We start from the raw sequence: 12,121 nt of genomic DNA, 5'->3' as shown, positions 1-12,121 counted from the left end.
TTATTTTAGTAAGAAATTTATTTTCATTTATCAGAAAATAAAATGCAGTGTTTAAACACAACTTAACTTATAAAGCAAACTTATAAAGTCTAGTATGTCTTATTCCTGGTTAACACTGGAGGAAACCTGTATAAACAAAAGGATTATCTTAAGATATAGTTTACAATATGAAATTAATATATAAAAATGAACAGAATTTACTGAAAACCATGAAAAGTGTATTACAAAGATACACAAAACAATTGTAAGCCACAATATTTTCTCTGTGAAAAATACAACTATTTGTGAGATAAAATGTACAACTGATTTCTTTCCAAAGGGAAAAAAAGCACAGTATAAAGAAAAATACGTTTTTCTTCAAAATAAAAAATGGGGGAAATAGTTAAAGTCATTGTTTTTCATTACAATATAATTTGACACAAAATAGCCATCAAAGGATTGCACCAACTCCATGTTCAGCCTCCTGAACATAACAGCAGTAAAAGGAGTCCATAAAGCAGAATGAGAATTCTGAATTTGTGATGGCGATTATTCATGTACAGAATTTCCTGTCATATTAGCTCTGTTTGCAAAATGTAGAAGACTCTACTTGATCAGACAAATGTAAATATTTGTTTACCACCCAGACTCTTCCTAGTGTACAGAGCCAGAAAAAGCCATGGTCATTTCACTGTAGCCCAAAAATATATATTTAGTGCATGCTTTGATCATTTCAAAAATAAACCTGTCATTTCAATACAAGAGTTTACAAAATAGAAAAAAAAATCATTATTCAGATTAAAAATGCAGTGAGGTTCATTTGTAGTTCCATTTTCATGGCAGCATAATTTTTCCACGGAACCAAGAACACCACAGATTCTTCAGACTCAGAATAGTCTGGCATGACCAGATTAACCAGAGCTTCTCTGACCTTTCAGTTTCTCATGATGAGTGCTATAGAGGGAAAAAATGTAACATTTGGGACAGTGTCTGTTATGAACATTTCTGCTGTACATGATTCAAAAGTTCACCAAACTTCTCAAAGAGGTCTTCTACCCATTTCATATTTTTCATGCATTGCTGTACAATCTCCTCCTGGCCTAGATCTGCACTCTTCTTTTGAACGGAAGAAATCTATTGAGGAGCAATGGAAGCAGGAGATTAGTTTGCAGGTAACTATTAATTCTCAATACTCTCAGAAGTCAGAGGTCTTACGTTTTAGTGGATTTATTCAGCCACCCACAAACCACCTGTGACCAAGGGACAACCTCATAAACAAAATACAATGCACTGATACTAATGAACTTCCTTGTGCAGCCAAATATGTTCCTTGGCTGAAGCTCTGTTTATGTACTCATGAACAATCTACAATATTATTTAACGACTTTACACTCCCTGCAGGTATGCAGCTTGCGAGTACTTCTGGACCCAGTGCTGTCGCTTGAGGCTCAGGTGGCCTCGGTGGTGCAGAGTGCCTTCCACTGGCTTTGGCCAGGTTGCTTACCAGGGCAAGATGGTTTGACCATATAATACCAATCCTAGCCCAACTGCATTGGCTGCCAATGATTTTCTGGGCCCAATTCAACATGCTGGTTTTGACCTATAAAGCCTTAAACAGCTCAAGACTATACTACCTCAAGGACCGCCTCTCTCTGTATGAAACAACTGGGATCCTGCAATCATCATCAGAGGCCCTTCTTCACGTGCCCCATCCACAAGAGGCCCAGAGGGCAGGAACACGAGAATAGGCAATTTCTGTGGTGGCTCCCCACTTGTGGAACACGCTCCCCAGGGAGGCTTGCCTGGCACTTCATTATATATCTTTAGGCACCAGGCAAAAACATTCCTCTTCTTTCAGGCCTTTGGCTAATTATACAATCTATGGCCTTTTAAACTCTCTGTGTGTGTGGCGGCAGGGAGTACTGATTTTGTTTGTTACTATGGTATGTATTTTTGTGTGTTTTTATATTGCAACCCTGTATTAAAGGAACTAAATACCATAAATAAAATTGGCAAGTTTTTCTTTTGTCTGAGCTACCTGCATTCATTTCAATCCACAGAAATTGTTCAATGACTTAAGAAGCCTTCAGAATAACCTTAACGTTTCCTGCTCACAAAAGCTCTTGAAAACCCCGTATTACTGTAACCAACAAATCTTAGTATTTTAACTAGTATAACTTCCACAGCATGATTTTTATTTAATTTCAGAATTTATGAACTACTCCTTGATTTATAGATAAATGTGACAGAATCAGATAGAAAAAACTAAAAAATGGCTATCATCAACTTGATAAAAACTGACCTCAACTTTACACCTCAGAAACATGTGGTATTTGTAATGATGGAGTGAGTGATATAAAGAGCACAATGATATCTTTTCTGGATCTACAGCAAACTCCTGCAGAGAAAAATAGTTTTTATTAGCCATGAAGTTAACTATGAACTGATGAGTTTATTGGTACCAATAATTATTCCGACCACTCAGAGATAATATGCACTTGTGAATACATTCATCCACACAAGGCCTGGGTCTAGATTAATCCTTCAGTTTGCAAATGGAACTGAGATCCAGCAGAGACGCTTGCAAAGGGGGTTGATGCAGGCACTGCTCATTGTATTTCACCTTCCCACTGCAGTCCCTGTGCATCCTCCCACATTGTTCCAGCAGCTCTTCCACCCTCCATAGCAGCTTTTCACGGGACACAGGGGGACTGGCAAAAACAACCCAGTTCCTGTGAATAGTTCACCCTTCCCAGTTTATAATGGGAGCCCCGGTTTAGTGCCAGCTAACACTACCCTGTGATTCTGCCCAGTAAAGCTTAACAGGGCTTGGGATGTCAATTTCATGCCCTTTAAGTTTTACCCTGTCTGATGATGATGTCTGGATCCTCCTCCCTCTGATGTGCTTCTCAGATATCACAATGGATGAATAGGTGAATGCTTGTTTCTTGTTCACTCTCGGATTCTATCTTCTCTTCGGCATTTCACCCCCTTGCGCTGAATTCCCTCTGTCCAAACATCACTGTGCAGCTGCCTTCAGTTTGCTGCTGCTGCAACTCCCCCATCTCCCTAACATTTTTCTCTCTCCCAGGCAAATTGCAGACTACTTATTTCTGTTTGCTATATTGATAATGTATTCCACCTATGATGGCATTCAACGAAAGCAGTTCAGTGGGGAAAATATTTGCCAGATAGTTCAATGTCTAGGGCTCACAGAGGCATAGATTTAGAACAGAGATTCGGGGAACCACTGCAGTTCCTTAGCTACAGTATTAACATGTTTTGATACAGGTAGAAGTCAAATGTGAAAGCTACTATGTCGGGGGTTAAAAAGGCAACAAGGTAAGTGCAAAGGGAGCCATAAAGAAAACTGTCAATATTATCAGCCATAATGGCAGACCTGGAACCACCAGAGAGAGATGCTTAGAGTAAATCTGACTGCACATCATCTTAGAAGTCCCATTTGAGTTCAGTGGGGCTTACCTACTCTCAGAGTAGGTACATGTAGGTCTACAGCCTCCAAAGGACCAAATAAAAAAGGGGGGGTAGGTTAGTACTTTTGTGTAACGGCTCATTCGTAAGGGAAATTAATACCTCCTGTTGTGAAATCTTTCATTTAGAGAGCCCCTTTTCTATTCTCTACTTCAACATATTTACCTTTTTAAGAATACAATTTCTTACTGGGCTTCAAAGGATAATGATCAAAGGAAATGAAACAAGTCAAATACTTTTTTTTAACTACTGTTAAATAATTTATGAACTTCTTTTTGAAAATCCACAACTGGAAAGCATAAAGTTTAGTACCACATTTTAGATAATGCATATAAAGAAGATGAATCTAGTAAGGATATTAGTGTTCCATTAAAAATATAGCAGCAAACCACCCCCAAAAACTTTAAAAAAACACATACCTGTGCTAATTTTGAGGCTGCTTTCGAAATCCTCAGTGTTTTCTTGTTATAAGCTTTGCCATTCATTTTGATTCTAGGAATTACACTCACTCCAGTTTTTGTTTTAGAATCTCGATTGATTACGGTCAGTTCAGGGAAGCTTTCCAAAGCAGCCTTAGAAGAGAGCAAAAAGGCATAAATTTACAGTCTGTGAAGGATTCCACTACGTCAAATTAATAAGCAACAAATTTTATTAGAATTCTTTGATAAAATAAGTCTTTAAAAGAATGCAGGAGCAATTACTGTTATTCAAGTTCTTAAAAATACATTCAGTTAATCCTGTTCAGGTGATTTACCCAATTAAGGTAAGATATAGTTTCATATTATGCTAACCGATGTTGACAGGAAGTCTCCCTTTCATCTTAAAATGCAGGATTATAGCTGGGCAATTTTTATCTGAAGGGATAAAAATATATACAAGAAATCCAATAGGAATTTGCTCTGCTGTTTTATTTACTTTGTATGATTAGACATCACTTCCCAAAAGACCTCAAGCAATGTAAGAGCAGTAAATAATTAATAAAACCATTTTACTATCGATACCTTGAGTGAACGCTCCAAGCTCAATTTGGACAGCAGCCTTTTTCTATTGTCGTTTAGCATGCCATCAATTTTTCTCATATGAGGCAAAAGCAGCTCATCTGAAAAAGCAGAACACAATGTATGACACTTCAAAGCAAAGCAAGCACTGGCCAGAAGCAGAAAGAGGTAAGAAAAAGAATCACGAACAAGCTCAGTAAAATATACCCAGATGACTCAAACAAGTTAATCTGTATTTGTAATCTATATTTCAACCTATTTTGTATGTTATATATTGGAGTTATATATATATATAACAGCTTAGACAATCAGTTTGAAGCAGTATCTAAACAAGCAAGCTCTCTTGTTTGCCTAGAGGGGAGGATTGAGGGATGTGTGTATAGAAACCTGACTTTTGCATGACTGGAATTAGCCTACAATACAAAGAGTCAAATCTGCCTACCCAACTTTGCCTCTGGCCCCTCCCCCTAGAAGGCTACGCCTACCAGTGATCTACAGACTACCGTTTGGGACCCCTGAACTCTAAATGCTTGTGATCTCAAGCTGATGTCTTATCTGTTCCTTGAACAAAGATATCATATGGGAAACAGAAATAAGCTACACAAAGTGAAAGGTTGAACACACTGTACCATTGCTCCTCTCCAACGCCAGCATAGTATCTGGATCCAAGGCAATACTAACAAGCAGTTCCATGTAGCTCCTAAACGTTTCTTTCATAGCTCTGGTGTTCAAAAAACGAGCAATAATAGGAGCTGGAGGTGCAGTGTCTGAAATACAGCATCAGAAATACAAATATATTGTTCCAATTGCATTTTGTTTACAGGCCTAGAAATTTATTACGATTCTGGTGACCTCTAGTGACCATTCAAAGAAATACAGTTGGTTAATATGCATTATTTTAGTAAGGACTGAGCTGTTAAGATCCTTAACAGTTGAAAAAAGCTTCAAATAATTTAAACAAGAACAACAAAATATGGATTCTTACTGGATTAGTTATAAGCTGAAAAACAGTGCTTAGGAGGAGTTATTTATGATTATACTGCATTCAAATTCAAGCTTAAACGTTTTCTTCATTTTGAAAAATTAGCATCCTTTGCTTTGAAAACCTAAATGAAACATCTGAAAATAACATGGCTGCTACAGAAGAATTAACCAATGCCCAAACACACTGCAAGTGCCACTTAAAATTAAATGTCAAAGAAGTCATTCCTAATAAGGACAGTGGAGTGGAGACTTGGGAGAAATCTTTCTGCCTGACAGAAATTGCCAAAGGTCAAACCAATCCACAGAGTGTTACTGACCCTATAGCCAACACTGCCTGCCTCATCTCTTAGATGCCTATGTGTTCTTGAGCATGCTGTCTGCAAAGAGTTGCAAATGTGTTGGCGTTCCATGTGATTGGGCTTCCCAACCATGCAGGGTGCTTATACATGCATAGCTGTATGCATGTAAGCATCCCTTCACAGACACTGAGCTCAACAAACAAACATTTGGTAACGTTGAGCTGGGTCCAAGAGGTGCAGCCCCTGTTCCCTCCTCCCTATGCAAAGTAAATGCGTGCTGGCAATGTTTGCATAAGACTCCACTCATCCCACGTTATGAAGCAATATAAAAAAAGTTGACCTCTTCACAAATGGTGGCTTTGAAATGTTCACAATTGTTGGGATACTGCCGGGGAGATAAAGCCCATCATGGCCCCCACGTCGCCTCCGGACGATCCATCGATCTCCCGTAGATACAGTATCAGCAATTAGCGACACGAGCTCCAGAAAATAGCTTGTGACATTCCAGAGCTGATGCACGCTCTATCAGCAGAATTCACACAGCGAAAGATGCACACAGGAGAGCATTATTTAGAAGTTTATTTAGCGTTGGTCAGAACAAAGAAAAACATGACTGCCTGCTTCGGTCTGCTCAGGCACAGAGAGAGAACGAAAGCATAGACACAACAGAAACATCCTGTGAACAGGAAATACGCAGACTCTGTGACTCACAAAGCCTGCTCCCTTTTAAGGTGGAACGGAAATATCCTAACATACGACCATACGACAAAACGGCAAATGACATTTTGTGACGCCATGAATTTTTGTTCTACTAAAAGCGGGGAGGAAGAGCAGCACCAAAAGCAAGAGAAGTCATGAAAGAGGCTGAGCCTCAAAGTGGTACCAGTAATAAATCTTTACAAAATATAGTTTTTGCAAAATAAAGTCCAATGTGTTTCGGTTTAAAGCAACCTTCTTCAGGGCACTTATTAAGAACGAGGTTTTCCAATCAAGTTAGCACCTCTCCACCAAGTTTTGCTGAGAAATTTGAAAAAGCTTATTAATTTTTTTGGAAGATATTACATAATCAGAACACCTTGTTTTGACATTGTGGCACTTACCTTCCTCGTCACTCTGGAGTTGAGGGGCAGGAGGCAATTCTTCTTTCCATGTTTTCCGTTTCTTTGGTGGTGGTTCTGCCTTTATCTTTGGCTGCTTAGCTTTGGGTTTCACTACAGAAACTTTTGTTGTTGCAGGTGTAGTTTTTGATGCTGGAGGCTCAGGAGATTTGTTGATGCTAGTGCTTGGCTTACAATGGACAGGCCTACAAAATGAAAGCGAAAGTAAATGAAAGGAACTATTGCGAGTACGAGTTTCACCTTTATAAACTGAATTAACCTCATTTAGGTTATTCATTAATTTAACCTCTATTATTCTCTCTGCATTAATGCCTTTATGGACTTTTACTCCATTTTCACCTCCAGACAAGCACAATTGTTTAAATGATCTAACTACTGGGAAAGATCCACTCCAGCATGAGAAGACCTCTTCCACTCATGCAACAGGGCTTCTCCTTCTCATCCTCCCCCTGAACTCTGCACCCACCCAAAAAACAAATCTGCTCCAGAATGGTGGAGCAGCTGATTTTGAGAGCACAGTGAGAGGAACTGGATGAGGAAGAAGTCCTGTTGCAAAGCAGGTTTCCATTGTGCAAGTGAGTGGTCATGATTAGATATAGCACACCGGTTCTGAAGATCTTGTTAGCTGGTAATCTGATGTTCAAGTTCACTCATGCATACGCCAGGTTGCTCCTACCCAACCATTAGATGCTGAAAGACTAACTAGTAGAATTTTGTGAATGGGAGAAAGAAGGAATGTCGCTTCTCATTTAACAGCAACCAAGCTCCACAGAAGGAACTAAGAGGAAACCCAAAGAATGACACTAATCTGAAAAATATTGGCTGGGGAAAAATGTATCTATGAACAACATCACACAACTATGGTTTAGAGCACTGCCAATGGGCTGCAGAGAGTCTTAGGGTCATGAGCTCATCATAATTCAATTTGTAATTCAATTCAGTCGTAAGGCAGCTTGCAACATGAAAAGATTCACATAATTATAAACATAAGTAGTCATAAACAATAAACAAGGCACCATAAGATCCATAAGATCCAAAAATTATTAGCAATAACAGCAACAACCCCCCCCCCAAAGCAATACTCCAACCCCAGAGTCTGTTCAGCAGCCTCAGCTTTCGTAGCTAGAGTCTGTCAGGGCCCCTCCTTCCCAAACCAGGTGGAAAAAGGCTAGCAAAGCAGGGAGCAGGTCTTCCTGGACTCAGAGCCAAGATGCTCCCGTTCTGTTCTCCATTGTACACAAGGAGAGTGAAAGTTCCATATTCTCTTTTACCTAAACCTCAGTTCCCAAAGTTTGTACATAATGGGAAATAATGGTTTAGTCAAAAGTGAGTGAAGATACTTTCCCTCCTCCCTCCTCTTATACATGGAAGAGAACCATGCATGCCCAAAGTGTGTAATTACGCAAACCAGTCCATGTTTTCAGTCTATTCTATTTGTTGAAACTACAAATAAATATTATGGATGTCTGCTGTAAAAAAATACAAAAATATTTCTATTAAAATCTACAAATATTAAAGCTTTTCTATTTGACACTTTATTTTATCAAAATAAAATACCTTGCAGACGGCACAGGCTTATTTCTGGGTCTCTTGGAACACACTCTGACGTACTCTTTCTTGTTTGCATTTTCTATAAACTTCACGTACACTCTTTTGTACTTTGATTTTGCATCTCCAAAATACCCAAGATACTGCAACGAGAAAAAACGCAGACATAGTACATGCAGATTCTTGCACTCAGTTTTGTACAGGATAATTTATATTTAAGTTTAAATAATGAGTTGCGTCTAGATATAAGTGTGAGTACAAGGCATCTATCCCTCCTGAGGGTCCTCCAGGAAAGGGCTGGGATGTAACATGGGGGAGCTGAAGTAGGTGGGAACAAAGCCCAAGAGAGGCAGTGTAATAATGCACAGCCAAAAAAAAAAAGGGCTAACACTACTTTAGGCAGTATCAACAGAAATATAGTGTCCTGATCAAGGGCACTATTCTGTCTTGGTCAGACCTCACCTGGAGTACTGTGTCCCAACTTTGGGTACCACAATTTAAGCAGGATATTGACCAGCGAGAACATATGCAGAGGAGGGCAACCAAGATGATCAAGGGTCTGGAAGCCATGCCTGTTTTATTTATTTATAATAAATTTGTATACCACCTTTCATCTTTAGATATCAGGGTGGTTCAGAATATTAAAAAATACAATATGAGGAATGGTTGAGGAAAATGGGTATGTTTAGCTGATAAAGAAGAGAGTGAGAGAAGATATCATAGCCATCTTCAAATATCCAAAGAGGGGAAAAGCTTGTTTCCTCCTGCTCCAGAGGCTAGGACCCAAACTAATGGATTTAGGAGATTCTGACTAAACATCAGGAAAATGTTTGATGGTAAGAGCTGTTGGACAGTGGAACAGATTCCCGCAAGAGGAGATGGACTCTTCTCCTTTGGAGGTTTTTAAGCAGAGACTGGATGGCCATCTGTCCTGCATGATCTAGTTGAGATTCCTGCATTGCACGGAGTTGGACTAGATGTTCCTCGGGATCCCCTCCAATGCTATGGGTAGAGTTTTCACTTGTGAAAAGTCTTGATGCAACCAAATAAATAGAGTTAAGCTTATCACACACACTCCAAGTTAAAAGAATCAGCACATAAAACTTAGATCATGTATTCATCACTAAGCAAGAAGAATGTCTAATAGGTTACTCTTTTATAAGCACATCCTTTAGCCTGAAGGTTTTGGTAGAATTCAACACACCAGTTTAGCTCAAAGGCACATAATATGTTATGTGCCTGGCCTGTGTTTCTGAAGCTTAAGGCATTAGGTGCTCATTTACAGTTGGGAGAATTAGAAATGATCCTTCACTGGGGGAATAAAAGACCCAGTGGCCTTTCAAGTGGTTTCCGATTATTACAGTTAGTAACCACACATTACCTGATTTGCACATCACAGCAGGTTATGGCTGCCATGAACAAGGAGTGGAGCAAGCAATGAATGCCTGGGAAGGGGAGAAGGAGGAGGTGGCAGCAGGAACACTCCTTTCTGCCACCCGTGGTCTATGAAAGAACTTCTATTATCATAGTGACTACAATGCCACAGGGTTCTTTGTTGCTGAGTACCAAGATTAATGTGGAATCCTTGTACGTACACTGTTAGTAGCTGTGAACTCTCTCTGTCCATCTCGTACTTCAGGAACAAACTTCTGCAACAAAGCTTTTTGAACCTTCCAGATGGCTGGAGGCTCCGTTCCTGTTTTTAAAGCAACCTGCAAGGGGAAAAAGCAAATAAAAGCAACCATTTCAATTAGTTTTATGCAGCTGAAGTGATTAGTTCCAACTGCACCCTACCTTCATGAGTTTGTATATTTTACACAGTATTTTATGTTTTCCATAGCAGCTCTCAACACATACTGTAATGATTGCAATTGCCACTTGAAGGTCAAACTGAAGGGTGTGGGCCTTCCCAAGCATATAAATTAAGACCTTTGGCCCTCAAAATATTGCTAGACTACAACTCCCATCATCCCTATTGACTATGCTGGCGGGGCCAATGGGAATGGGAGACCAACAGCATCTAATAGGCCACAGCAGGTTTGCCACCCCTGGTATACATGAACATAATACTTCTCATGGGAAAACCCAGCACTACATCCACTGCACCACACTACCACAAGCCCCTCTTCCATTATTTTGAAGTCGTGACAACTAAACAGCAAATGGAAATATCTCATATTTGTGATATTTCCAGTGAACTACCTGAGACCTACGGGTATAGGGCGGTATATAAATTCAATAGGTAAAGGTAAAGGTACCCCTGCCCGTACGGGCCAGTCTTGCCAGACTCTAGGGTTGTGAGCTCATCTCACTCTATAGGCCAGGAGCCAGCGCTGTCCGCAGACACTTCCGGGTCACGTGGCCAGCGTGACAAGCTGAATCTGGTGAGCCAGCGCAGCACACGGAACGCCGTTTACCTTCCCGCTGGTAAGCGGTCCCTATTTATCTACTTGCACCCGGGGGTGCTTTCGAACTGCTAGGTTGGCAGGCGCTGGGACCGAACGACGGGAGCGCACCCCGCCGTGGGGATTCGAACCGCCGACCATGCGATCGGCAAGTCCTAGGCTCTAAAAACACACACACCTCCCCCCCAATTTAATGTTTTAATAAGGCCATTCGAAAATGCTCTAAAATTATATAGAACTATCAAAACCCAACCAAACAGTATTTACTGCAGATCTGAATACAGCAGAACGTCAGGTTACATTACCCTTGGGTAGCGTAAACTTCAGGTTGCGAAAGCAGCAAACCCAGAAGTGTTTTGCCACTTGCGCATGCGCAGAAGCGGTCTCTCTGATTGTGAAAACTTCAGGATACGGCTGGACCTCTGAAATGTATCCTGTTCGCAACCGGAGGTACCACTATACAAGTAAACGACAATGAGAATTGTCATATCTGCCCCAGAGATAATATTGAGTTAACAAGCTGTTTTGAGGGTGGGCTGCTGTTTTCTTCCTTGTTTTTAAGAAAGTGATGGGCACAACTATAGCCTGTCAGCTCAGGCATCACGCAAAACTAATCGCCACAAACCCACTGAAACTATAGTTTCCACTTCTGGTTTAATGGCCAATTTCAAACCATGGTCTATCAACTTAGATATCAAGCAAAACCAGTTAAATTTCCTAAACAATGTTTTAGTAGGATCTCAATTTGTGTCTCCATGTAACATATGCATTTATAAACGCCAGTCCCTTGTTAGCAGAAAAGATTTGTACATATTTACAGTAAAGTACCAAAAATGTCAAAACTACAAGATACCAAGAAAAGGTATCTTACACATGGCAGGAAATACTCTTTGATCAGTGTGTTCTCTTAAATTGCTCAAAGCAAAATTATTGATTACCTTTAGTAATTCTATATCTTCAATCTTCACTACAAATTCATCACGTTCTCTGTACACGCCCTCGCCTCCACTTTCTCCGTCGTCGTCCTCAATATATCCTTCTATTGCAGCAGTTGCCTGTGTTTTTGCTAAGTGTTCTGTAAGAACTCTGCCCATCTCATGTTGCACTAAACACATTTTCACCTGAGAATCTGCCACAGAACTAGTTGTTTCAGAAGATTCCTTCCTTACGACAGTATTGGTGGTGGCATTAGATAAAGGCTTGATGATTTCTGAAGTAAAAAACCAAGCATTTTTTCATATTTCAATTAACAACTCTTTTCAGCTTATCGTAAGCCACTTAAAAATTGTTACTGAGTA

General features: G+C 40.0%; 1 protein-coding gene across 2 annotated transcripts in view; it reads right to left on the bottom strand.

Annotated features, from left to right (window-relative positions):
• Positions 1-12,121, bottom strand: part of QSER1 (glutamine and serine rich 1) — a 35,617-nt gene continuing 23,496 nt past the window's right edge. The window contains exons 5-13 of one of the 2 annotated variants that reach the window (XM_053390320.1): positions 11,762-12,033; positions 10,014-10,130; positions 8,428-8,561; positions 6,853-7,055; positions 5,099-5,236; positions 4,473-4,570; positions 3,891-4,043; positions 2,282-2,377; positions 1-1,113 (exon numbers count right to left, since the gene is read on the bottom strand). In XM_053390320.1, coding sequence (XP_053246295.1) covers positions 973-1,113; positions 2,282-2,377; positions 3,891-4,043; positions 4,473-4,570; positions 5,099-5,236; positions 6,853-7,055; positions 8,428-8,561; positions 10,014-10,130; positions 11,762-12,033 — 1,352 coding nt within the window. In that variant the 3' untranslated portion in view covers positions 1-972. The remainder of the gene's footprint in view (positions 1,114-2,281; positions 2,378-3,890; positions 4,044-4,472; positions 4,571-5,098; positions 5,237-6,852; positions 7,056-8,427; positions 8,562-10,013; positions 10,131-11,761; positions 12,034-12,121) is intronic. The other variant, XM_053390327.1, reaches the window with a different exon arrangement.

The sequence above is a fragment of the Podarcis raffonei genome, chromosome 1, assembly GCF_027172205.1.
Source record: "Podarcis raffonei isolate rPodRaf1 chromosome 1, rPodRaf1.pri, whole genome shotgun sequence".
NCBI classification, from domain to species: domain Eukaryota; kingdom Metazoa; phylum Chordata; class Lepidosauria; order Squamata; family Lacertidae; genus Podarcis; species Podarcis raffonei.
Note: the sequence above shows the minus strand (reverse complement) of the source record. Positions and strands in the feature narration are given on the sequence as shown.